This window comes from Squalius cephalus (assembly GCF_949319135.1).
Source record: "Squalius cephalus genome assembly, chromosome: 4".
Classification (NCBI taxonomy): Eukaryota; Metazoa; Chordata; class Actinopteri; order Cypriniformes; family Leuciscidae; genus Squalius; species Squalius cephalus.
The window spans coordinates 35,141,730-35,169,364 of NC_137125.1; the positions used below are offsets into that span (position 1 = coordinate 35,141,730).

General features: G+C 36.5%; 2 protein-coding genes across 9 annotated transcripts in view; both read right to left on the reverse strand.

Annotated features, from left to right (window-relative positions):
• The window catches only part of celsr1a (cadherin EGF LAG seven-pass G-type receptor 1a), a 99,113-nt gene extending 77,114 nt beyond the window's left edge, over nt 1–21,999 (reverse strand). For 6 of the 7 annotated variants that reach the window (XM_079868476.1, XM_079868475.1, XM_079868474.1 and 3 more), the window contains exon 1: nt 18,397–21,998. In XM_079868476.1, the coding sequence (XP_079724602.1) occupies nt 18,397–21,925 (3,529 nt within the window). In that variant the 5' untranslated portion in view covers nt 21,926–21,998. Of the gene's footprint in view, nt 1–18,396 lie in introns of all 7 variants that reach the window. The other variant, XM_079868472.1, reaches the window with a different exon arrangement.
• A 1,791-nt stretch (nt 22,000–23,790) lies between these two features.
• The window catches only part of trmu (tRNA 5-methylaminomethyl-2-thiouridylate methyltransferase), a 9,487-nt gene continuing 5,642 nt past the window's right edge, over nt 23,791–27,635 (reverse strand). The window contains exons 8-11 of one of the 2 annotated variants that reach the window (XM_079869920.1): nt 26,989–27,089; nt 26,724–26,868; nt 26,163–26,245; nt 23,791–24,151 (exon numbers count right to left, since the gene is read on the reverse strand). In XM_079869920.1, the coding sequence (XP_079726046.1) occupies nt 24,002–24,151; nt 26,163–26,245; nt 26,724–26,868; nt 26,989–27,089 (479 nt within the window). In that variant the 3' untranslated portion in view covers nt 23,791–24,001. The remainder of the gene's footprint in view (nt 24,152–26,162; nt 26,246–26,723; nt 26,869–26,988; nt 27,090–27,635) is intronic. The other variant, XM_079869919.1, reaches the window with a different exon arrangement.

Sequence of the window (27,635 nt, forward strand, 5' to 3'; positions counted from 1 at the left end):
GGAAATGTCTCCACATTGCCTCCTATTCGCCTGTTTTTTTTTGTTTTTTTTCAAATGTACACAAGTTCCTGCTTTCCCCCGGCAACGCTTTTTTCTCCTTTTGAAAAGAGCCAACCATCCGGGGGCTGGTAACTAAGCACCCTGTTTATCAGTAACCAGGCTTAACAATGTCCGTAACCAAACACCGCCGTGGCAAGAGCGAGAATGAGAGAATGAGAGAATGAGAGAAAGAGAGAGAGATCTTATGACATTGCAACTGATACACTTGGCACTAAGAATCATGAGGAGGTACATGGGTTGGTGACTTTGAAGACAAAACTTAACTATCTGTAAGCTACTAAGTCGGAAACGCACTACACGTACACTATAACAAATACCAAAGTACACACTTGTGTGCGTTTTGGAGTTACTGTAGTGGTGGCAAACTTCAATACTCAAGGGGGCGATAGAGTTAACTTCAAATATCTGTAGCTTAGGTTATTATAGCTATAATAGTTTATTATCTAGCTAGGTAGCTACATTCAGCTTTAGCAAACTTTCACAGTAAGATTCTCTTCAAAAAAAAATTTACCTATAAGAAAAAACTGACAATAGGAGAATATGTAAATTTTATGTTAATGCACTATAGCACCACTTGTGGTAATTCTGAGATTGAGCACTCTGACACATTTCGTCTTCGTTCTGCAAGATGAATGTGCAGCACAAATATGGTGTAATAAACATTTTAATTAAAGATAATACATCTGTTCAGACCGACATGAACATTCACATGCCGTCAATGCATTTTTTTAATTTATATTTTACAGAGAGGGATTCTAATGTCTTTATTGTCTCCGTGACATGAAAGTTGCGAAGCATTGGCCTTTTGTGTGTGTCAAAACTCTTAACAATTTTTTTGGTAACACTTTATTTTACAGTGTCCTTGTTACATATCGTCACCTTCGTAAAATAATCTAAAGTAATTTTTTCAGGTTTCTCAGAAAAAAACACAAAAAACTGAAAAATAACTTCAGAGGTTGAGTAGATTTTCGTTCTTCTTGATGCAGCTGCCATCTTGAAAAGCTTGTAAAATTGCCCAAGTCTCATTGTCTTTTGACTTAGGCAAAATAAAACGGCCTAAGTCACACTCTTGACATAGGCCATTATACTACAGAGGTAGAATTGCATGATCTGTTCAACTGAGGATGTGGGCGATTTTACCAGAGGTGGCCAGCATTATGAGGAGATGACTTATGCAAAAAAATATTTTTTGTCAAAAAATTACTTAGGCAATTATTTTAGGAAGGTGACAATATGTAAATGTATAATAACAGTAAATTATGCATAATTACATGCAACTAACCCTTAACTAAATCCTAATCCTACCCTAACCCTATAGTAAGTACATGTTGTTAATTATTATTACTCAGTACATACACCTTAAAACAAAGTGTAACCAGTGTTTTGAACAACAATTCTCTCAGTATTCAGAACCAAGCATTTTTAGCCATTTGATTGTTCAAACTGTACCAAAGATACTCCAAAAAAATCTACATTTGGACACGTGCAAAAAAAAATGCATTGTTTTCAGGTTTTGAAACACAGGGCTGTTCAGAATGGGTGTATTACAGGTTTGGGCCGTGTGAGTTTAGCATTTTAGTGACCGCATTGTCACAGATCGCCGGTGTTAACCTTGACTGAATGAGCAGGTTAACTCCTGCCCTGCTGTCCTCTCCTCCTTAGGGATCTAATATCTCATTCACAACTCACCCTCATCTGATTGCTTCCTATTTTTATCCCATACAACAGGAATGACCGGATTTAACCGTGAGTATAACACATATTTATTCGTTGTACTTCAGCTTTACTGCATGACAGAGTTCACTAAACGTAAAAATATACTTAGACTCATGTAAATGATGTTTAGTAGATAAAACTGCAATAAATTAGCCTAGAAATCTAGACGCACCCTAGCGGCAGCAAAATTTATTTTGCAGCCAGGGTAGTCTAGCAACTCTCCGTTGACTTTCGGAGCTGTAAAAACCTAAATTGGGTCAGGCCAATCACATCGCGTATAGAGTAGGCGGGGCGGGCTTAACATAATGACGACAGAGTTGCGACGGTTCCCTGCTACTTGAAAACAAAGAATGGCTGCTGCTGGAGAACAGTCTTTCGAATCGGCTTTGGCCGCGACTCTGGAGGACTTGGAGTTAAGTTTTTCTTTGAGAAAAGAGCAAAGAACGGCACTTAAGTCATTTTAAAAAAGGAAGATGTGTTCGTAGTTTTGCCGGCCAGATTCAAAAGTTGAATCTATCAACTAGCTCTGCTGTTGGGAAAACGCTCTGGTTGGTTGAAGCGCTGTCCTATTGTGCAGAGGGAATTTGAAAGACAGCCGTTTATCCCGCCCCTCGGATTGAGCCGTGTCTATGGTGAGTTGCCAGACCTAACATCTTGATGTAAGTCTGGCTTGCCAGGCTAGCAATAAATACTTTTACACTTAATATAACTATAGTGGCTGCTCTGTCCTTGCAAAAATAAATAAATAAATAAAACCAGCTGAAACACTAAGATGGACTATATGCATTTGTGATGCAAAAATAAAATATATTTGAGGCAAAAGTACTTTTGATTGCTTTTCTTTATTGCACAGACTGATATTTCTTGATGGTATAATGTTTTGTGGTCAACAAAGAATACATCATCCCTGCTCAATCTAAATCAGTGAACAGGTGACTAATATTCCCATTCCTACATAATCCTGTAACCCCCCACCGTGATCATGTGACCTAAGCAAAAACCCATTAACCCTTTCATGTCTACTACAATAACCAATAGAACTTAATTAGATTTACATGTAGATTTAATAAAGCGAAAACTGTATATATAATGATTTATATTTGGCTACTGGGGACTCTTTATTCAAACAAACCTTACACATAAATCAACTAATTAAAATTAATAAATGTTCCCAAGCTAAATCACAAGAAGACAGGTCCACATAAATCCTGATGAGTCAAAGTAAGATTTTCTCACAATTAACTTTCTTTTCTTTTTTTTGAGAACTGCATGGCAACATTTCACTTCAGTGTGATTCAGAGCCAAGAGCAACTGAGCCAAATGACTAAGAGAGCACAACAGTCACCATGACACTGTCCTGAGAGTCAGTGTGTGTGTGTGTGTGTGTGTGGGTGGGTTTGTAAGGAGGATAACAGGATGCTGACACATGCTACATTTAGTTTAAGGAAGAACAACAAAGACAGAGAGAGAGAGACAGAGAGAGAGAGAGAGAGAGAGATTGGCATGCGATACACGGTACTGTCATCATGGTAATAATAATGCATTTATACTTGCAGTCAGTGTGCACATTAATGAAAACTTGTGCCTTGATGAAATATCTCAGTTATTTCTCATTTATTGTTTCTTTTGTTTTTTATAAAAAAAAAAAAAAGTGGTATTTGTATATAGTATATATTGCATTTTTTTATTTATTATTAAATTATATGACCTCATAATAATTGCGAAAAAATAAATATTTTCTATAAAACTGAATTTATCGCAGGACCATTTAAAATAAATAAGTGAAAAAATAATGTTGACCAGTTACAATACATTCAAATAAATGTTAATGTAAAATCTTAATTATATAAAGACTTTAATTTTAATGATATAAAAATTGCCGCGTAACCAATGACTTGGCAATGGGCCAATTACCCAACTACACATCCGCAATCAAACCCAAAAAGATCTGATAAAACCGCAACAACATAACGTGAATATTAACACATAAAAAAAGGAGTAAAATTGAAGTCCACTGGTGCATTGTGGGAAAACAAGCCCAAGATAAACAGCACACCCTCTGTGCAAACAGAGTTTCCTCCATGTTGTGACACTGGGTTTAAAACAATGAGTTAATGTGCAATCCACAGTGATATATGGGAGACTGTCTCATAAGACACAAAAAAATCATAAATGAAAATTCTTTAATATCTCAATTCTTTCTCCTACGCATCAATTAGATTCAATTGTCAAAAAAGTCTCCTACTTCTCAGATGTTTCTCTTGAGAAAAAGACTTCAGTAATCTCACATGTGGCAGAGTCTCAAAATTGATGTCAGACTCAAGAATGTCTTAAACTGTGTGTTCAGATGTGCCAAGATGAGTACAAATCCGTACAAAAACAGTTTTCGTCAACATTCTTCCAAAACCAAATTATTCGAGCTGCTACCCACAGTAATTTTGCACCTCTATTCTATTCTTGTGTCTCAACAATGGACTTTTTATGTCTTTATAGAATTTCTGGAGAAAAATCTGAGACATATACAGTAGTTGACAGATAAATAAAAACAACTGAGAACTCATGTAGGGAACATGTTTAGAATACGAATGCATCTATTGCATCTGGCGCTGTACAGAAACTCATTCCTAACATCTCAAAGATGACTAAGGGTCCGTTAAACTGCCTCCATTGACCAGACAGGACAAAGAAAGGACACAGCCATAACATATGAAAGAGCAACTACTAGTATACAGTATACAGAAGAAGCAAAGGGTTAATTTGATTGGTTGTTGGTGAAAATAAATGCAATCTTCTCATTTAAAGGGATGAAATGTCATTTGCAATGCATTAAACTTGCTTAATGTGATGCTTCATTTTACTCACTGGGATTTGATTGGATCATGTGTGTTAGGCAACAATATTATTGGTTAATATTATGTTTCCCCACCCACACAGCCCTGATTACATCAACAGAAAAGAAAAGTTGTTTAAGGTGGAGAAATGTATTACATTTTGGTGAAAGATTATGACAACAAACAAAAATAAAGTGTATTTGATTTCCTGTTGACTTTAACAGGCATAACAGAGCCTAAACTGCACAGTACACATTAAATCTAACGTTCAACAACAAACGATTAACACAGAGGTGATTCCTTTTAACATACTAAAGGAGAACCTCTAGACAGTCAACAAAACTTCCCACACCCCAAAGTTCATGGCCAATTTAAATGTACCAAGACCACAGAAACCCTTCCACGTCTTGACAGTCCATTAACAGCTTTGTGAACTGAGACACCCTGACGAGTCCGCAACACCTAGGTATAGTGTGGATAATGGGTCGGACCCCTACACCAGCTCCGACGACCCACATTCATGCAAGAGGAGCCTTTTGACATGGAAAACACTGTACCTCCCCCTCTCCTTTTAAGAAGGTTATTTGCATTGAAGAGAACACAGTTCCTTAACATGAACACAGAATTGTAAATAAAGAGGTCAGCAATAGTAAAAAGGCACTAGCAAGGAGTTTAACCGAACAGTTAATAATAATTAATCAATATAAAAATTGATCACACCTCAAACTGTCATTACTTTAATGTGAAAAAAAAAAACATTCTCATAACTCCAATACAGTAATGAAAATCATTTTGCCTAAATTTTCTTCAGCACAACAAATACCACCATTATGCATTAAAACTTCTGCATGACAATGATATTTTTAACATCACAATATTGAGAATTAAGGGTTACATTTGGTTAATTGTGATGAATACGACCTTCTTTATGTTTTAAAAATAGGGTTTGTTTTCTTTATGCAGCATTTCTTATTATTTATTTTTTGTATACTTTATTTTGTAATTTAATTATATAAATATGTCCTAAACATATTCTTAACATAAAATCTTTTTAATTACGTTTATGATTAATATAACTACAATATTTATATTCAGTTTTATTTTTTTAGATTTTATCTTGTTTTTAATTTAATTTAATTAATTTTACATAAACACTTTTATTGTCATTCTATTAAGTTTTTATGCATAATTTTTCTGTTTTATATTCTGACCACTGAACCAACTTGAGATTAATTGAATGTATAAAAGGCCATGAAAATAAATGATTGTTTTTTCGTTGTTTTTTGTTTGTTGTGAGAATAACCCAAATAGATATTATTTTTAGGGTCAAAGCGAAACTTTTTTCTTTTCATCAAAGATGAATTCTGCACTTTTTTTTTGTAAATAGTCATTTAGTAAATGTGTGTGTGTGTGTGTGTGTGTGTGTGTGTGTGTGTGTGTGTGTGTGTGTGTGTGTGTTCTGAAAACCCAGATGACCTTTCTTAAGCACTTGAGTGTCAGTATTGATAAGACTCTACACTGGCACTATAGTCATTAAACTGAACTGGTTAGGCCAGATGTGACCTCCTTGACCTTTTTAAGTAAATGTCATTGAGCAAAACAGAGCTTATTACCCATGATCTGTTTTACCCCAAAACCCTAGAGCAGATCACGAGCATAAATCACATATATAAACACTAAAACACTAGGAGACAAGTAAGGATCAAAGATCTTTAGTATGCAGGACTTCCTGTTATAACACATCCATCTGACTACAAGAAATAGATAAATAGAGCTAACATACAAGCCCACCTGTTTTCACATTATAAGTTAAACGAGTTGCGGAAAAAAAAAATGCTTATTACAGTCAACTAATAAAAAATGGGATAGATTCTTATTTTTTTATTTATCTATTGATCAATAAAACTCTATTTTTTAAAGAATACTATTCAATATAATGAAAATGAGGAAAAATAGCATCTTTCATGTCTCCTGCAGTGACCCCTGCACTTCAAGCTTACTAAACCAGCTTATCATTAGGGAAGAGAGATAAATAAAATACCAGGCCTGGCCAAGGTTACAGTGGGGCACAGATCATTTTTCCAAATAACACGGATTACGAACGGAACAGAGAATAGCATTGTGTGAGAATATCTGCCTCCATCATGAAACAGAACCTGCTTTAATGTAAATGTAATTTGAGAGGGCGACTTCATGTTTAAGAGTGAAAATTCAAGTAGAGAAGAGCTTTTGTTTTCAAGCGTCGTTGTGAGGTGCGAAAGGTCGTGAACGAAATGGTTATATTGGCTGTATAATCAGGGGGAGGTGAAACCAACCCCCCCCCCCCCCCCCCCCCGTAAGAGATGACGGCGTTTCTAAAATGGTGGCTTGACACCTCTCAACGACAAGACAAATTCAATACATCTAGGATTTCTAAGCTTAGCCTGAAGGTTCAAAAAAAGTACAAAGTGCATCTCAAAAGCAAAGACTAAACTGCAAATCACCCTGCAGGCCTCTCATGATTTTTGTTAAACTTTTACTCGTTAGTGGCTAAAATTGCATTTCGAGTATTTCCTTGGCAACTTGCTCGGATATTGCCTTAAAAGACTTCTGCAAGGGTAGACGACATTTCATTTGACATGGACGAAAACAAGGCTGTGAAAGATAGGCGTACTGTCTGTTCAATGTTTTGTACAACTTGGTATAAATTTCAATAAAAAATAAATAAATAAATAAAAATAATACAACATATTGGTTTCAGTGTCCAAAATGAACTTTTTAGCCTGCAAGCCAAAAGTAGTTGGTCGAATTTGACCAAACCAGTTATATTTCAACACTGTAAGCAAGTTAAAAAATGACCTATTATTTTAAAGAATTAAAAGAATTTTACTTATGAAATAGAAATTCTTATGATAATTTCCAGTTTGTAATAACCCCACTGGATACTGATCTATATAAAAATTAGTGCTGGGCAACGTTTAATCGCATCCAAAATAGAGGTTTGTGTTTACATGATATAGGCCTATGTGTGTGTACTGTGTATAATTATTTTGTATATATAAATACACACATATGCATGTATGTATTTAAGAAATATTTGCATGTATATACTGTATTTATATATATATACATAATTTATATTATATATAAATAATTTATATATAAATAACACATTTTTCTTAAAAATATAAATGCATGTATGTATATTTACAAAATAATTATACACAGTACACACACATATATTATGTAAACACAAATTTGGATGCGATTAATCATGATTAATCGTTGCCCAGCACTAATAAAAATATAATTTCTTGCATACATGTCTTGCATAAATTTATTATCCAATAACATTTGATCAACATCCAATTTTTAATCTAAAATACTATTTTTAAAATTATTAAAACAATTATTATTTTTTAGAAAATATACCCTGAATGGTTTTATTTTGGACCCTGATCAGTTCTCATTCATGAAACACGAGCAGAACGAATTTGTGCAGATAAATTGTTCGTAAAACCTTTCTTACATAAAATATCGCATTGAAATCAATGATTTTTACTTGTGTTTCATGAATGCGGGCGACTTCCTGATCAGAGTGATGTAATATTATATTACCCAAAATGCACACCTTAAAATGTATTGGATGGCCGCCCAAGTATCACATTTCCCAAGCCTTTCCCCATAAAAACGTCAAAAAAAATCCCAACAGCAAGAGCATGTTGCTCAAACAGCAAAGTTTGCTATCAAATACATGCTTCCATTATATAGTGGCATTGTCATACACTGGTATTAACAATGCTATTGAATTACAGGCTAGCCATTGTAGAAAAGCGTGTGCTAGTTCATGCATGCTGAGTGAAAACAGGAAAGTCTTTGAAAGCAAAAAGAACTTTAATTTCCCTCATAATCCCTAAATGCTGTGCATGGATGGCCTTTGGAGTATATTTCTAAAAACGTAGAGTCGGTCACCGTTGGACACATGTAATGTCACACTTTTTGGCCGTTGGCTGAAATAGATGCTTTTCTAGCTCCTTAGCGTTAAGGACAAAGACATCTTTTATGTGCGGCAGAATAGGGTCAGGACAGAGCGGAAAGTGTGTCGTGTTACACGCGAACAGGTTCCCCTTCCGACTTCCCAGCCCGGGGAATCACGGATCTGGATTGCGTCTGATCCGTCGGTCTAAATCTAACCCCTGAGAATGGGACCTCCACTTCACCTGAGCTCACAGGTCAGGCCTAGTCGGTTAAAAAACGCACCTTGATGACTACCCAACCTGTCCAGACTTCCCAACCAGCAATCTGTCTGAACAAACAGCCATTTAATCCTGGGCGAGAGTTCGCAGCGCTCTTAAAGAGGCTTAGAAAATCTACAAAGAGGCGGAAAGTTTATATATCATTCTTCATTGAATGCTGCCATTCAGTGATTCTATGCGTTGTAGGGTTTCCTTGTCACTTCAAGAGCGCTTCGGATTTCTGTTGAGTTTGATGAAGTTGCTTTTAAGATTGTGTGAAGACTAATCATTTTCGGAATGGGCAGAATTCATCTTCACAGAAGGCATTCAGTGCTGTAGAAGGGGCTGTAGAACATCATCAAACATCTGTGACATTTCTGGAGACCACAGGTGGAGTTAATGGTTAAGATCTCAGTAGTATTGCCTAAGGGAGATGCCATTTTCAAACAAGCGCCTAAAAGGCGTTTCTTGAAGAGAAAAAAGGCCTGTGATTTATGTTCCAAGTTGCCTCCACTGCACCGGTAAAGCTAAATGTGAGGCGTAGCTCCATGACTTTTACAGGGAAATCCACTCAATTAAAGGAGCGTTTGAGGTTCAAGACAAGTTAAACATTATAAACGACAAACAGACTGTAATTTCTCATCAATTTGTTGAAAATTAAAAGATAATTGCGACTGTTTATCTCAGAATTGCGAGACATAAAGTCAGAATTGTGAGATATAAAGTCAGAATTGTGAAATATAAACATGCAATTCTGAGAAAAAAAAGTCAGAATTTCGAGTTTATTTCTCGCAATTGCGAGTTTATATCACGCATTTCTGAGAAATAAAGTCAGAATTGTGAGATAAACTCACGAAATTTGCACATGGTTTGTCTTAAAGCATTTTAAAACACCACATAAACATATAAACAACATTAAAACCTTGATTTTCACAACAGGGGGATCAATGTCGAAACATGCATTTTCTGTAAAGCTGCTTTGAAACGATATGTATTGTAAAAAGCAGTGTTTGGAATAATGCGCCACACACACACACACACACCAGCTAAACAGTTTCGATTCGATCAGTGCATACATTTACACGGAGAATACACGGTCTAAAAATAAATACAACTCGCGTGCAAATTAATTAATGTAATGTGGAACTACTGTTAGATACGCTAGAGAGAGAGAGAGAGAGAGAGAGAGGCGCAGGCGCGATCGAAAAGTCGCAAAGTGTTTACATTTGTGTGCGTGCGTGTGTGTGTGTGTGTGTATGTGTGTGTGTGAGAAACATAAAAACATTCCGTAATTTTGTCTATACAGGACATTCAAACTGCAAAGTGTTTCCAAATTCTTTGACATAGCAACTTTTTTTCAGTAACGCAAATAGTTACTTTCCCTGGTAACGAGTTACTTTTATTATAGAGTAATTCAGTTACTAACTCAGTTACTTTTTGGAACAAGTAGTGAGTAACTATAACTAATTACTTTTTTTAAGTAACGTTCCCAACAGTGGTAAAAAGTAAGGTGCAACTTATTAACCTTGCCTGTGGTAAGTTTATATTTAATCTTTCACTACTGTCATGTTCATGTGAAACCGGTAAAAGCCAGGTATGATTTGCATACACATACCAAAAGGGACATAACTACCCACAAATTACCGTTTATATTGAGCAAACTCCACCCAAAAGAAAGTACATATCCAGAAAAGTTTCAACTCAGAACAGTAGTTCCACTGTTAAAAAGTATGATTTAGACAACTTACAGAAAGAAACGATTTAAGCTCTTCAACAAAAATATGGGCAACATATTTCTGATTTAAGCTCATTGGAATGACTTTGTAAACTTCCATTGTAAGCTACTGTAAACAGACTTTTGTTTCTTTTGACAATCAGAGCGAGTTGCAATTGTTTTCTGTTGCAGAGCAGAAGTATTCAAACCAGAAAATTCCTTTACAATTTGCAAAAGTTTAAATGGCAGCTGCAAGTGAAAGGCCGATATTCATTATCACAAAAAATTCCAAGTAGTCAAGGGCAAACGAAACCTGAAAACATTACAGCTTAAACAAAACCATATAATTAGCGTACAAAGGCGAAACAATGCTGAGCCATGTTTTGATGTAAACTACCCTGGAATGACCCAAACCTGGAGCGGTTATTGTTTGCCCCTCTTGGCACCGGTTCGAGACCTCATCGCTGTCTCTGTCTTCTCTCTCCACCTTCAAATGAGTTTGCAAGATTAAACATGAATCAAATTCCTTTCCTGCTCATTTAACAGAGATGCAGACAGCTCGCACTGTTATTTTAGCTTAATTAATGTTCAGGTTTCCCGGTCTCGACTGTATTCCGCTATCAGAGAGCAGGAATGTGAGGAGGAGGAGGAGGATTTCTGATCTTCATCTCTCTTGAAAATAAGGTTGAAGGCCTTTAGAAACATGAACAAATTCTAAAGAAACCTGCGGTTAACCAAAATTGCTAGTATCAGATACATAGAGGCAATTTACCTGTCTGTTAATAAAGGGCAATGTTCAAGAGGAATAAAAAAGATGGGTAAGAGAACAGTGCTGACATAGTTTGCCTCAGTAATCTCTAATAACAGTTTCAACATACACTATGGGGATGGATGTAGCATTGCAAGCAAAGTGAACAAGTTTCAATAAAACTCAGTTTGTTTAAACTACACAGACCTTGAGTCGTTTTGTTATGTCTACCCAACTTCAGCTATGAAACAGAGTGTTCGCATCTAGAGAAAAAAATATACAAAACACACTATCATGGCAGTTGGTGGCATATTTGTACAATCTCATTTGTACGTTTTTCAAACTATCTGCTTGCACCCTACTGAGGGTTAGGTTTAGGAATGGACCTTCATGTTTAGATATTTTCTAAAATGTGTACGACATACATATTGATTTCAAGTCGCCAAAACGTAAAATGGTCAAGTTTTCTAAACCGGGATGGACCATTAAAGATGCTGGGTGGTCTATATATATATATATATATATATATATATATATATATATATATATATATATATATATACATATATATAAACTAACATAACTGGGAAAATAGAAACTAAATAAAATTTCCATATAACATTTCCATGACTTCAAAACAAATTAAAATGCAACCAAAATGTCATCAAATGAAATTAATAACTTTTTGGTACAAGTAAAACTTAAAATAAAGTTTATATAACTTGAACCTGATAATAAACAATAAACATAATAAATTTCATATTTACAACATTTTTAAATGATACCAGTTAGCACAACATTGGCAGCCCTAAAATATGATAAAAAAAAAAAAAAAAAAAAAAAAAAAAAAAAAAAAAGATAACCAAAAATAAGGTGAAAACTAACAAAAACTAATCTAAATGAAGATAAATGAAGAAAGAAAAAAAAAAAGAAGCAGCTAATAATAGCAACGCAGTAAAAACTGAATAGCAAAACAAACAGCTTAGCATTACGGCAGTGAGTTGCATGTGGAAGCATTGCTTAACACCTTCTTCACACAACACTATAAAAAAAATACTTAAATATCTAAAAGTTAGTTCATAACACTTTCTACTACTATTTCAGCCTCATTAATGAATGATAAGTGGGATTCGTCCCTTTAAACAAAGTATGTTTGACAGAATGACGCCCACAGCATGTCTGTGATCTCAGAGGTCAGAGGGTCGTGTGTGGACGAGGCAGAAGGACAGTCACACCTGGAGTGGAGATCTCCTCTGGTAATGACATGTAGATGACAGGGGACAGGCAGTGCAGTTTTACAGTGATTAAAGTCTCTGTCTGGCTCTCTTACAGCTGTTGTGTGCATGTCAGAAAGCAGATCTGAGGACACAGCTGGCCAGCCCTACTCTGACCCCGTCGGCTCACACAACACACACAATACACGCATGAACCACAAAGGAACAGCTTCTACAAGCTTAAGCCAATTCACGTTAACTCTAGTTAAGTGGACCTTGCACAAAACATGGCCACTTTAATTAGAATATCAGCTCTTTGAATTAGTTGTACATTTAGCCTACATATCGAAGCATATCATTCATAACAGTCATTGCAAAACAAATTACTCAGCTCATTACCCCATTACTCACAGGTAGGCCTGAAGGGAATTGACAGCTGCCGAATTCCATAGAAAAGCCCCGCCGATTTCCATCATTCACAGAGTTCAACACACACACTCCTTCACGAGTTTCCCTTAAATGGACAATTAATAGGTAATCTTCATTGCCATTTAAGTGAAATTACTGAACTTAAATATACAAGCTTGATAGAAATGATCATTCTAGAAGAAAATTTCAAATGGCACTTAGAGGCTTTTGCATCTGAACTCTTCATATATATATATATATATATATATATATATATATATATTATCTCAAATAAGAGCAAACATCAAAGAAGCTAATAATATAATTGATTTTATAGTACTTATCAATATTGCATTGAATCGTTTAACCTTAATATGGTACTAATTCTTTTAGTTGTCTGGAATATTTGTATTATTAAGACAAAAGTCTATGTGGAATCTACTTTATAATTATATGAAATAATTTAAATCTGTTTTACTAAAATATATTGATAAATTCATAAAATAAGAAGTCTTCGACTACATATTTTGATTAAATTATGTTCATTACGCATTTGAAAAGATTACATTATATTCATAACTTGTTACAATTACCCCGACCTCATAGCCAAGATAAAATCATGCACAGTAGCTACTAGTAACATTCTTAATAATGTTTGTTAATTTACATTTAAACTATATACATATATATATATATATATATATATATATACACACACACACATATATATATATATATATATATATATATATATATATATATATATATATACACATATACATTTAAAAGACGCTGAAACAGAACTAAATAAATAAATAGGCCAAAAATCACTTTATTTATCATTTAGCTTAAGTTTATAATAGTTTCAAAAGTCTTGCAGCTTAACTCAATCTATTTTACTGTTTATATCGTTTTTGCAGAATTTCACAGATTTTCTTCCACACACTCTAAAAATATTGTTTTGTTTAAATAAGTGAGCGTTTACACAACCTCGTTTTCAACTAAAAAAATGAAAAATTTGGCCATTCATTTACATGACAATGGCGTTTTGTGGGCCTGAAAACACAAACTTTTGAAAACAGGTTTCAAAATGCACGTTTTTAAAAATGATATCGTTATCGTCTCCATGTAAACTACAAAAATGTGAATTTGTGAACACAGGGACGTCATGCGCATGCGTACTACGTGTTCAGTCTATAGGCGCGTAGTGTTTCATTACAAGTGATATCGCCAACTACTGGCCTGGCATGAATAATACAGCGCGTATCCGTGTGAACGGGGATTTTTTGACATCGTTGTCGCCTGTACACGAAAAACGCAAAGAAAAAACGTTTCCTTTTTTCGTGTAAATGTACCCTAAAACAGATTATTTGGAGAACGTTTAACAAGAAAGTACTATTTCAGTCTTTCTATTCACAATTCCATGTTTAATTCAATGTGTCTCTTGCCATTTTCATTTTGTAAAATTAACAAAAACAAATCTACTAACAATTTCTGAGTAAAAATCCTACATCATTGTTTTTTCAGTGCAGAAAATGTAAAAAGTGTGCAAGATCCAAGTGGGCCTAAACATTTAATCTACAAACCTCAACCATCCAATTACAAGAAATCGTTGTGTAGGATATGAAGCTAAGTGTTCAAGTCCCAACTGAAATACAAGTTCAGAGAGTTTGGCAATGCAATGTAGAACATGCGAGTCCTGCAGCGCTGAGTGGGCTATACCGTCAACTACAAGAGACGCGAACGCAGTGGCCCACGGGCAGAAGCTCACCCCACTGAAGGAGTCAGCGTGTATGGGCAGGATCAGCCCACTGACTTCAGGGGGAAAAGAGGAAGAAACTGGCTAGAAGTGATAAATCACCCCCACTCCTCTCTTTGGATGTGACATGGATCTTAATCGAAAGATAAAGACATAAAAAAAATTCAGTTTCCCCAGTACAAATGACGGCTGGCTCCATCTATCTTGAGGCTGCGACAGATGGCTTATCACCGGTATTGATCCAGTGAAACAAAGCACAAAGGTGCAGGGCAAAAAAAAAAAAAAAGGGCATCATTTTGCAGAGGACACCGATAAGAGAGATTAGGTTACTTTTCAAACACGCAGCCCTCACTCCGTCATGTTTGCTGTGCAAACTGGAGTTGTTTTAGGCTAGAATGGCTCTTGTTTTGACTAGAATGTTAACTTGCTTTTATCAGGTGCATATCTGGGACTTGTGTGTGTCCCCAAGTACTTGGATAAATAATTAAAAAGTCGATAAGGAAAACACCTGTTCAGGAGTGAAAGATAACAGTGTCTAAATAGTGTTCCATTTGTGAGGTTAACTAAAAAAAAAAGTGAGTCGTGCGGTAACAGTAAAAGTAACAGGTTTTATTTTAGTCCAAAATATTACTTTAGGTTAAACCAACAAAAGGGGTCCATCATTTTCAGAGGGTCAGATCGGGTAGAAAATTATACCTTTTTTTCTTTTTTTTTCTTTCACAGTGTCTCAAGTATGAAAAAAGTGCTTTTTCGCTTTGCATTTAAGAGTGGAGTATGGTACATTTAAAATATGGAAGACTAGAAATAGCAACTAAAAACGTTAAATATATATATATATATTTTTTTTTTTTACATTTTGTGAGGACAGTGAGTGGTGCTTGCCCATGCAAAACTCACCACCATGATTCTAGGGCTCAGTGGGTGGTTGCTAGGGCACTTCTATGCATTTGTTTTGACTGGGTTTTAACATGTTGCTATGCAGTTACTAGGGTGTTCTGGGAGTCAAAAGAGCCCATCCCCAAGTCTCTATGATATTTTGGTCCCTAGATGTGCCTAGTGTTCCTTGGGTTATTTATGTATGTGCCCCAGTTTCATTGTATGCCAGGACAAAATGACAAGTCTGATTAGTTAAAAGTAAAATCTATGTTTACTAGGCGTAGTGGTGTAAATAAAACCCTAACCTTAAAGGCCTTTAACACTTAACTTTAGTTCACCCCTCCAAAAAAACAACAACCCTGATGTCGTTTCAAACCAACAATACACGTTCCAAAGTGTCCCTTCTAAAGTAAATTGGTTCATCGTATATAGGCTAAAGCAATCATATCTCTTCACAAGACTTGTATTAAACCACTCGATTCATATGGGTTCATTCTACAAACAATTTATGACCTTTTTGGATCTTCTAAATTTTGGTTACCTGAACTTTCAATGAAGGGACAGAAACATCTTAGGTTTCATTAAAAACATCTTCATTCGTGTTTCGAAGAGTAACCAAAGTTTTCTTATGGGTTTGGAGTGACATAAGGGTGAGTAAATGATGACAGAATTTTCATTTTTGGGTGAACTAACCCTTTAAGTCTGACCAATAGCAAACAGAAACACAAACTGATATATCTTAACATAGCAAATACTAAGGAAAATCCATAATTTAACTAAATTATTTCTGTCTAAGCTGACTTCTTCTAAGGCTCAAATATCGTATGATCGAAAAACATTTGCTACCTTCCTGAGGATGGTTGAATTTGAAATTGAGACACCTGATTAAATTCACTCATAGACCAGAGTAGCCGTTAAAATCTAGCTAAGAGCTCTGTCACATGTTTTCCCTTTAGGACCGTTTCCTTTCCCCTGGGCTGGGGGTGAAGAGGTCACACAACCAGTGTTAATGGTTACCTAACATCTGACATGTGGGTATGTCCAAGGAATAAAATGCATTAGTTTATTAGACGAGAGAGAAAGAGATCTGTGTGGAATTTGAGGGGGTAAAAGAGGGCGGGAACTGCAATGGCGATGGAAACCGATGTGTCTTTGTCATGAATGAGTGAGCATGGCATGAATGCGGCTCATTACGACCCCAACAATGACCATGAGCATGCATATTCAGATGAGGGCCGGCAATCAGACCAACAAAGACACGGTCGTAAAGCCACAGAACACAGACAAGAGAGCCGTATTCTGTTTGCAAATTAACAGGAAGGCCGGTGTGTGGGAGGAAGAGAGAGATAGAAAAGGAGGACAGAAACAGAGAAGGAAGAGTGTGAGATTTGAGAAGCTCATGCCATTTGAAGAGGCTGGCTGTACATATGAGCATGGTATAATATAACACCATCACAGATATGATCATAATAAAGCACTGTAATAACACACTAACGAGCCATGCTCTTCGCGTGTCGGTCAAAAATGACAGAATTCATTTATTTATTAATTTATTTTTGTCAATAAAATGAATGTACAATATTTTAGTTTGATAATTTTTTATTTTATTTAATATTTTGTATTTTTAGGGGATTTTTTTAATACTAAATTATATTTACACTGTATGTATAATCCATTTATTCACTTTTTGAGCATAGATCTGACAATTCAATTTTCAAATAAACTGTCATAACTCTTGAATGCTTTAGAGCACAGACTTAAGTTTGATCTCTTTTCAAAGACGACACTTGGCAGATTTTTTGCTGAAGTGAAAAAAAGTTTAAAAAACAGAACTTAAAAAAAGTAACAGAATTTTTTTTGTGTATTGATATGAAAAATGCACAAAAATACTATTTTAAATTTTTATATGAAATCTATATTTTCAAAATCATGTTTTACTCTAAAATTGCCAGAAAATCAAAGCCATAAATCTAAAGTTGTGTTCCACTTTTGAGCTTGATATCTCAAAAAATAGCTTTCAGAAAGATTTTGTTTGGCTGCAGTACCAAAAGTTTTCACTATATAAAATTCGTCTCCCATTCATTTCCAATGCGGTCAACAAAGAGCACAAGTGTGGCTATATTTCATAGGATTTTTGTTTTGTTTTTTTTGTGTTCACATAGCAAGTGCCAAAACCTTTACCAAATTTCATACCATTCCAATGAAGTAAAAAATTCTAAACAAGACAAAACGTAAAATTTTTCTGTAAAAAATGACCAAAGAGCACCAGAGTATTAAATCAGTTCAATTATATTCATTTTAAATCCATTCAGCACCAGTCATTTACAAATATATATTGGCCAGGCCGATTAAACAGCTAATATTTGGTCTTTTTATATTATTGGCATTGACCAAAACTGTAATAAAGCAAAAGATTTCAGTGATCTGCCAAAAGTGCACAGCCATCACATACTTAAAGGCACCTAATTCAACAACAATAATGTGTTGCTCATCTCAAACATTTCATAACAGAACATTAACCGGGATCTCGATATAACAGTGAACCGAGTGAACCGAGAACTCATTCTCACACAAACGGTCTTTGCCTTCTTCAACATTTCTAACAAACACCTCATAAGCAGAAGAACAGGATTGTAACTGAGCCTGCAGCAAACACACACTGAAAACATGCAGCTAATAGGAGCAGCAGCTCCATCATTGACTTCAAACCAATATATTTAAGTGACATAATACATATTAGTTTGTCTGTATCAAATTTGTTTTTTCTTACCTTTCTACGCTGGAAAATCTCAAATTGAAAGAGTCATTACAGGCAAAAACAGTTAATGCAAAAGACACAAAGGGAAGTTAACTGACCTGTGACAGAAACTTTCATGGTGGCCTCCAGAGGTCTGTTGTTATCCAGATCTTTGCTGAGTTTTAGCTCTCCAGTATCCGAGTTTAGGATCAGCAAACTCAGCTCATTTCCTTCAATGAAGCTATACTTGAGTTTATCTGACACATCTGGGTCGTGAGCTGGTACCTTTCCTATAATCCCAGATGGAAAGCTATTGGATTTGTTGGTGACGTAGTTATTGAAGATAATCTCAAAATTCTGCAGGACCGGATCGTTGTCATTGACATCAACCACACGGATGTGGACGATTGCACTGCTGACCAGAGGTGCAGACGTGGCCTGCACTTGTATGACATACTCCCGTTTGGTCTCGTAGTCCAAATCCACAAGCACTTTTAAGTCTCCAGTCAGCATATCCAAGTCAAAGACCTCAGGGTTATTTCCTGACAGAATTTGGTACAATATCTGAGCATTGGTGCCTTCGTCGGGGTCCATGGCGGTGATCCGGGCAACCACTGAATCAACAGGGCTGTTTTCTTTGACGTCGATGAACAGTTCATTCTTCTCAAAAACAGGAGCATTGTCATTGGTGTCCAGCACAGAAATCTGGATCTCCACTGCTGCTTTGAGAGGAGGAATACCTTTATCTACAGCAAGGGCCTTCAGGTTATAGACTGGAATGTTCTCTCTGTCCAGCTTCCGGTTGATTCGGATAATTCCAGAGTACTGCTCAATCATGAAGTCTCCTTCCCCATCGTCGCCTCCTTGAAAGGTGTAGATCACACGTCCGTTAGGCCCCGAGTCCCTGTCGGAAGCAGATATCTGGAGCACGCTGGTCATCAGAGGAGCATCTTCCAACACAGAACCCTGGTATTTGTCCCTCCCAAACTGTGGAGTGTTATCATTGGCGTCCAGAACGATAATTTCCACATACGTGGTATCAGACTTCTGTGGGATTCCATTGTCACGGGCAATGATAGCGAGTGTGTAGGAGGCTTGATCTTCATAGTCGATCTCCATCTGTGTTGTGATTGCACCTGTGTCCGGATCAATCTTAAACTGTGGTACGTTGTCCTCCATGATGTAGGTAATACGTGCATTCTCACCCGTGTCTTCATCCGTTGCACTGATTACCACAACAGTTGATCCAATGGGTTGGTCCTCCCTGAAGGTCTGATGGTAGCTGGCGCTCTGGAACACGGGTCTGTGAGTGTTAGCATCAGTTACGTTGATGAACACCTGTACGTTGTCGAAGCGTGTACCGTCAGAGGCGGTGACAGTCAGAACGTACTGACGTTCCTTTTTGTAATCTAACGGCAACGCCAGTGTGATGAGTCCACCTCCGCTTTGACTAGTGATGGCAAACCGGTTCCGCGTGTTACCACTGGAGATCTGATAGGTGACCACACTGTTTACATCACGGTCCAGAGCTGTGACAGTTAACACACTGGACCCTACAACCGCATCTTCATTGATTTTCAGCGAGTACTCCTTCTCAGTGAACGTAGGGATGTTGTCGTTCACATCTAGGACGGTGATGCTAACGCTTGCTGAGGACGACATCACCGGAACTCCATTGTCTCTGGCTTCCACTCCGAAGGTGTAATACTCAGTGGTTTCCCTGTCCAGCTCAGTACTGACTGTTACCCATCCAGTGCTGTTATTGATGGTGAAGGGGAAACCTGGACTGGTGTCTGTGAGGCGGTAATCCAAACGGGCGTTTTCGCCGGAGTCAGAATCAATGGCCTGAATGTGAATCACAGAATATCCAATGGGCACGTTCTCTAAAACGGTGGCTTGGAAAGGAGTGCTTACAAACATGGGAGCATTGTCGTTCACATCCACAACTTGGACGACAACAATGCCGGTGCCGTTAATGAGAGGAGGCCTGCCTCCATCCTGTGCCTTTATGCGTAAATTATACTCTCTGATCATTTCGTAGTCCAGGGGGTTGATGACATCAATGGCTCCGGTTGGGGTGTGAATGAAGAACTGACCTTTTACGTTGCCGCTGATTATACTGTAATGAACCTTACCGTTATTGCCCTCGTCTCGGTCAGAGGCTTCAACCTGGGCCACTTTAGTGTTAATTGCCACATTTTCCGGCACCTGAACTACATATCTCTTCTCACTAAACTGAGGGTAATTGTCATTTTCATCTTCAACTGTGATGTACACTGTCGCAGTAGCACTGCGGGGTCCAGGGTCCTTTCCTTGGTCATTGGCCTCTACTATCAATTGATACTGGGCCATGGTTTCTCTGTCTGGACGCAACCGAATCTTAACCAGTCCATTCCGGGAATCAATTTCAAACCCGGAATTAACACCTTCGCCATTCACAATCTTATATATCATGTTTGCATTGGATGGGGCATCTCCATCTGTCGCCCTTACCGTAATCACCTCAAAACCAACTTCCACATTTTCTCTTATCCTAACCCTATATTCATTCTGCTCAAAAACGGGTCCATGGTCGTTTGTGTCACTTACTGTAACGGTCAGGTATGACGTGGCTGCGCGTCGCGGCGTGCCATTATCAGTAGCAGTGACTTTAAAAACGTGTGTGTCTTTAACTTCTCTATCTAAGGGCTGGACAGTCTCGATGCTGCCGGTTTGAGGGTCTATCCGAAAGAAGTCCTTAGAACGGCTGTCGAATAATGCTTCCATGCCATACTCGATCGTTCCCGCGTCTCCAGGGTCGCTGTCAGTCGCTTTGAGGGCAATGACGCGCGTCCCCGCAGGCTCGTTCTCGGGCACTGAAACCTGGTAGTTCGGTAACTGAAACTGAGGCGCTGAATTCACTGCTCGCTTTATTCTCGGTTTCCATTGATTTGATATGTCTTGCATAGAATTGAATAATGAAGTTTGGATTGAGGCGAATCGTAATGTAAGGCACAAAGAGAAGGGCTCACCGTTTGAATCGAGAAACGAACAGCGAATAGTGTTTTTAAAGCGTCTCAAGTCCGTCTCCAAACAGTACGCGTCCTTCACAAGTATAGTCCCGTTACGCAAAAACACATTCAGGTGGTCTGAGGTGCAAGAAGAAGCAAAAACGCCAGAGTGTCTTGTGAAGACAGGTAAATAGTCCTTAAAACTAAGGAGTAAATCACCTGGAGAAAAGCAGGAAGTTAGTCCCAAGTTATAAATGCAGTCCACGTTAATATCAGGCTTACTCACTCTCTTCCTTTTATATTTGAACACGCAATTGCGTCCGTGTACAAACACATTAAAATGTGCGTTAACTAGTCCTTCAGTTGTTAATGATGTCATTTTAAAATAAAGAGGCAGCGCGCTGTGATGGGCGCGCGCACAGTCCACCTCTCCATTTAAACGCACTACTCCATCTCTCCAATCCACTTTAATAAAGTTCCCAATGTACTTGGAAGTTAAAGTCCTGTCTATTTTATAAGTCCAACCTGGTCCAAGTGACAAATTGGCAAGAACAGCTCCAGAATGTAAAGTCTCCGAGAGGTGCAAGTCAAAACATCCCATGAGAGGAGCGCAGAGGAGAAGGTGAACCCATAATAACCAACGCATTACTAAATCCATGGTGTAAAACTCCACAAAACTTGCAGAAAAAACACGTCAGCTCTCCTTCTGCCGGCACGTCGACCTTCTTTTATCCTTCATTGTAGCTTTTTAACAGCAGAAAACACAGTTTGTCAGGCTGGTATCCATGGAGCCAAGTGACATTATCCACGTTAAGTTTTAAATGAGAACAAAATGGCTCCGTGCGTGCGCGTCTCTCCCCCCGCACACACACACACACACACACAGTCATTAACATAAACCTGCACTGCACCTCCTCTCAGGACTAAAGAATAACTCTCATGGAAATTCAACTATTGTTATTCACCGCTGCATATTCCTTGGTTCTTTTGCGACTTTTCTTAAGAGCGACGCGGCGCGTCAAACTAGAACTCTTCTATTATAGCCTAATAAATTAAGTTTCGCGATTAAACAGTTTCATGCGACTGTCTGCATGTTGTGGACGCGAATGCTTCATTACAAATAAACGTCGTTTACAATGTAATTTAGTATTTTAGTTGGTTGCGTTGAGTCGCTCGCTTGCAGTTTAGACTAGGCTACTGAGATAAAGTTTTCTGTTTTCTAAGTGACATGAATTCACACCACGTGGTTAAATCACTCAGTTGACAAGCGGCTGTAAAGTAATAAAGAGTTATGCTGGACCCTATATGTTATTCGCTATGAGTAGAGTAAAACAAAATTATTTATCCATACAAATTACAAAAACACCATGGTAGTCATTGTTTTCGCCGGTATGCAACAATAGCCTACAGTTATTATAGGCTAATTAAACAGTGGTGATATTACATGTAAAAACCCTCACAAACCTTTACACAATATAATATTCAAATAAGTTTTGGCACACAAAAAAACGAAGAAAAAAAAAAACGGCAATGATGATTTTGACATAAAAAAAAATAAAAATAAAAAATAAATATATATATATATAGGACCCAGTTATAAAAAACAATCCACTTATTTTTGTCATTCAAAACTTTGTTGCTAACGTTTTCCCACACATACTGCAATACAGATTTGCAAATGTTCTATGGCAGATATTAGAGGGTGATTTGTTTGTATGCAATGTATTTTCACAGCCTTATATCTGATGTGATTTTATTTTATTGTGCATTTTATAGTAATGTACAAATACGGTTATTTTCTTTCACCTTATTCAATTTAGTGTCTCCTAAACGTGAAAACATGCGCTGACTCCCTTCAAATGATACAGATACAGAAAAAAAGTATTTCTTCGAAAATAAAATCACTCTGCTTTGAAAACTAATTTTTCGTAAAACATTTATTTACAACAAATGCTAATTAATTATTATAATAAAACAATACACTTAATGTCCTCGTTCACAATTTTGTTGAATTGTTATATCAGACATTTAAAAACTCCCAGAAAAGGAATCATGACCAAATCATATACATACATATATATATATATATATATATATATATATATATATATATATATATATATACACACACCTTTACATATAGATAATAAACTTTATATTATTACCAGGTCAATAATTTATTCTAATTCCTATTTTAGAACAGCAAAAAGTCTTAACCGATTTTATAATATATTGCAATTGTCTGCCTACGTATAGATTAAATATGTTAATTTACGTTTAATTTAGTATGATGTGTGCAGCATAATTAATGAAAATTGAGGAAGATTGTATTTGTCCAACAGCACCAGCTATAAATTATGCTCTTACGCCCTCTATTGGTAAAGTAAAATACTCGTAACAGTCGTAACCATGGCTTAATATTTGCATTAGGATTGCATAGATCAGGATGTGGTGCACAATAAAGGCACTAAAACCATTTACATTTACAAAATCTTTCCAAAAAAAAAAAAAAAGTAAACCGATAATCATTAATCAGTATTTATATTATACAAATAAATGACAATTTCCAAGTTAATTACAATTGAAATAAAAATGACATATTCAAAACACTATCAAAGTTTTTGTATTTTCTCCCAGTCTGTAAATACTGAAAGCATCTTTCCACAGCACAAGCCTGTTGAGATTGTGTTATTATCCACAAGAGATCGGAGGCGTGCTGGTTTCGTGCTGTGTCTCAGCTGACCGGCTCTGGATGTTGGTGGTTTGTGTCTTCAGGGTGGCAGTTCGTGCAGTTTTGACCTTTCTGAAGAGTGAATTTTGTGGGTCCCAGACGAATGATCTTCCCACTGCCCAAACACTCATCTCCCTTATATAACACAGCAAACTGCAGAGCAAAGACAATGGAGTGGAAGTTCAAATAAACAATCAGTACCCTATCCAAAATTCCCAAATTTCCTTTCCACCATTTTAACACAGTATTACAGTTCATTATTCTAACTGTATCCTAAGTAAGGGTGTCACGATTCTCCAAATCCTCGATTCGATTACATTATCGATTCTAAAGTCACGGTTCGATTCGATTCTCGATTTGTTTGATTGTAAAAAAATTGCATCGCAATTGCATGTTACAATGTTTACATGGTACAATTAAGCTACACTTTTTTATTATTTCAGTTCAATTCAATTATTGTGATTTGATTTAATATTGACTCATTTGGATAAATATTAGGTAGGCTACACAAGATAGGCTTAATTTGTCTAAAAAAAAAAAAAAAAAAAAAAAACCTCACCTAATGCTGTAAACATACAGAGAGCCTATCAGCTGGTAGTAGGCTATTATTTAAGGTTAAAAATAATTAAATATAATGCGTTTTCTATTATAATAACAACTTTATTTAATGATATAAGTAAAAAATATAATATGTATAGAACACATATTTAGCTAAATACTCTCTATAGCTATTTTTTTCTTGCCAACTAAGTGCTATATTATGGCTTTCCTGAGGTAAATGTGACAAAATTGTTCTCCAGCTGTTTTATTGACCTCTTCACGCTGATGAAAAACACTGATTGATCGATATTATGTATGAGGAATATACATTTCGGTAAGTTGTACTGTATCTTTCAACATTGTTCGTGTTTTTCTTTACTATTAGCTAGAGATCGATCATCGCATCTTCACGTGCGCTAAGGATCTGTCACGTAACATTTACAAGCGCCAAAACGGTATTTATTGTTTGAATTTCGTAATAAAATTGACAGAATCTGAGAGCTGAGATTTTTTTATATCATAAAGTAACCTGCTCTAGTCTGTCGGTCTCCGTGTCCTCTTTGCTTCGCGATTTTTCTGTGCGTGAGAGCGTGTGAAAAGTGTCAATTGCGTGTGTCTCACGGTGAATGCGTGAGAGTTGGCAGCACTTCAACACGTGTGTTTTTTTTTTCTTTTTCTTTCGCTTGGCAAGCCGAGCTGACGTGACATGGGGGCGTGACAGCATCGACGATTCCATTTTTTGATTCGCTAATCGAGATTGAGCATTAATTTCGATCGATTTCGATTTAAAATCGAAATCGTGACACCCTTAATCCTAAACTCTGCAAAGTTTTAAAGATCAAAGTGCACAACAAATAAACATTTTCTCCTAAAAAAAAGAATCGATTCTGAATTACTGAAACGAATTGTCAGCAATTCAGTTTCATTTCCTGTTACAAACTTAAGTAACAATGAAACAAATTTGCATAATGCAAGCCTATGGTCTTCATTGGATGTTTGTGAACAAATTCTACTCAGACCCTCAAACAATGAGTTGTAGCTGAGGCCTGGAAGACTTTGGTTCATGTTGTTGACATGTCGAGAAGATGCTGTTTTCTGTGATGTGAATGCACTTTGCATGCATTTCAAAAGGATGAGGACACGAGCTGGAATTTACACGGAAAAACCGGCGCCATCGTTACTGTTCGCATAGACTGCTGAGGAAGAGCTGAAATTCAGATGGTAATGGACATTTTGTTTCCGACACACGCTGTAAGCGTTAGACCAATCACAACAGACTGGGCCATTTGGCCAATCAGAGCAGAGAAGGTTTTCAGAAAGGCCCTGAATCTTCGAATTAACCGTTTTCAGACTCTTTGAGAAATTAGATTAGTAAATTAGTAATGTATATTATGAGAAAATATGTGTTTTTTTGACCCTTAGGTGCATGTAAACATATTGTAGGAAACATTCCAAACAAAATTAGGAACCTTAAAAATAGCATAATAGGCGCACTTTATAGTGGTTTTTATATATATATATATATATATCTAGTGTAAAAGCAAAACCAAAAGTAAATGATTTATACTGACACGTCAGGAAAGTTAAGATTCATTCTGCCACGGTGTGGATATTTCTGGATTACCTGCCCAGGTGTCATTGCTCTCAATGGCTCTTTCATCATTACCCACACCGACCCATCAAGATTCAAAGTTACGGTGCATGGAGCTGAAAGAAACAAGATGTTTATATTAGCACTGTTTTTGTCTTATTGTAAAAAAAAAAAAAAAAAAAAAGAAAAATAGTTTTTGTAAAAAAAAAAAAAGAAAAATAAATATTAGATAAATATTATACTTAAAAAATTAAAATGTTTCTTTGGCATCTTCATGAAATTAAATAATTTGTAAGTTGAAGTGCTACAATCACTAAAATAAGTACAAATAAATGAAAGCTAAATAGAAATAAAAAGCAAATAATATTGACCAAAGGACATAAAACTTACTAAAACTTAAACTAAACTAAAATGAAAATAAAAGATAAAAAATATGAATAAATAGTATAAATAATACTAAAATACCACTTCTGTAGACAAAACGAAGAAAAATATTGGCTGCTGGTTGTTGTAGCGTGGTGGCACTTACATAACTATTTCAATTGAACCATTTTCTAATAATTCTGGGTAAAAAAAAAAAAAAAGGCGACTCACTCAAAGGCATCCGGTTGTTGAAACGGAAGTGACATTCCATCATCTGAGTGTGGACAAGTTCAACGGGCGGCTGTTCGGCGATCCAATGGAAGCGGTCCGTCTGTAATGTGTCTCGTAGCAGCGCTGGGTGGTTAGTGGTTGGACCCTGCAAGAGTCGCCATATTTTACAAAGCAATCGACCTGAAAAGTCATATTTGGTCCTTTTTTTTGCAAAATAAATGTACATGAACTATGTACTATGAAGTATCCAAATTGTGTAACTCACCACAAACACATCACCGGTAGTGATATCTTTATCAACAACAAACCAAGGGTCTTCTTGCCCTCCTATTCCCGCCCTCTGACCCAGTGTTAATGTGAACCAGCCTGTGAAATATAGTATTGTGTGCATCAGTCATGCAGTATCACAGACACTATATAGCAGAACATCAACAAACTAGATGAGTAAGGTTTGATGACAAACGTTGATGTTGGCTTGACAAAGCCTTGTCTTAAAGTTTGAAATAACTTTGAAAAGCTTGAAATTTGATTTCACTCAAAGAAGTAAATCAAAAGTTATTAACATGTTCTAGCACATTTCTAACATGTTTAGCAAGTTGCTAACATGTCTTAGCATTATTTAGGATGTTGGAGGCATATTGGATGGCAACATGAATGAATGAATGTTGCTAGCATTTTTTACCGTGTTCCTAACATGATTTAGCACGTTGCTAGCATAATTTACCACATTGCTAGCATGATTTTCACATTGCTAGCATGATGTAACATGTTCCTAATATGATTTAACACATTGCTAACATGTTGCCAGCATAATTTACCACATTGCTAGCATAATTTACCACGTTGCTAACATGATTTAGCATGTTGCAAGCATGATTATCACAATGCTAGCATGATGTAACATGTTCCTAA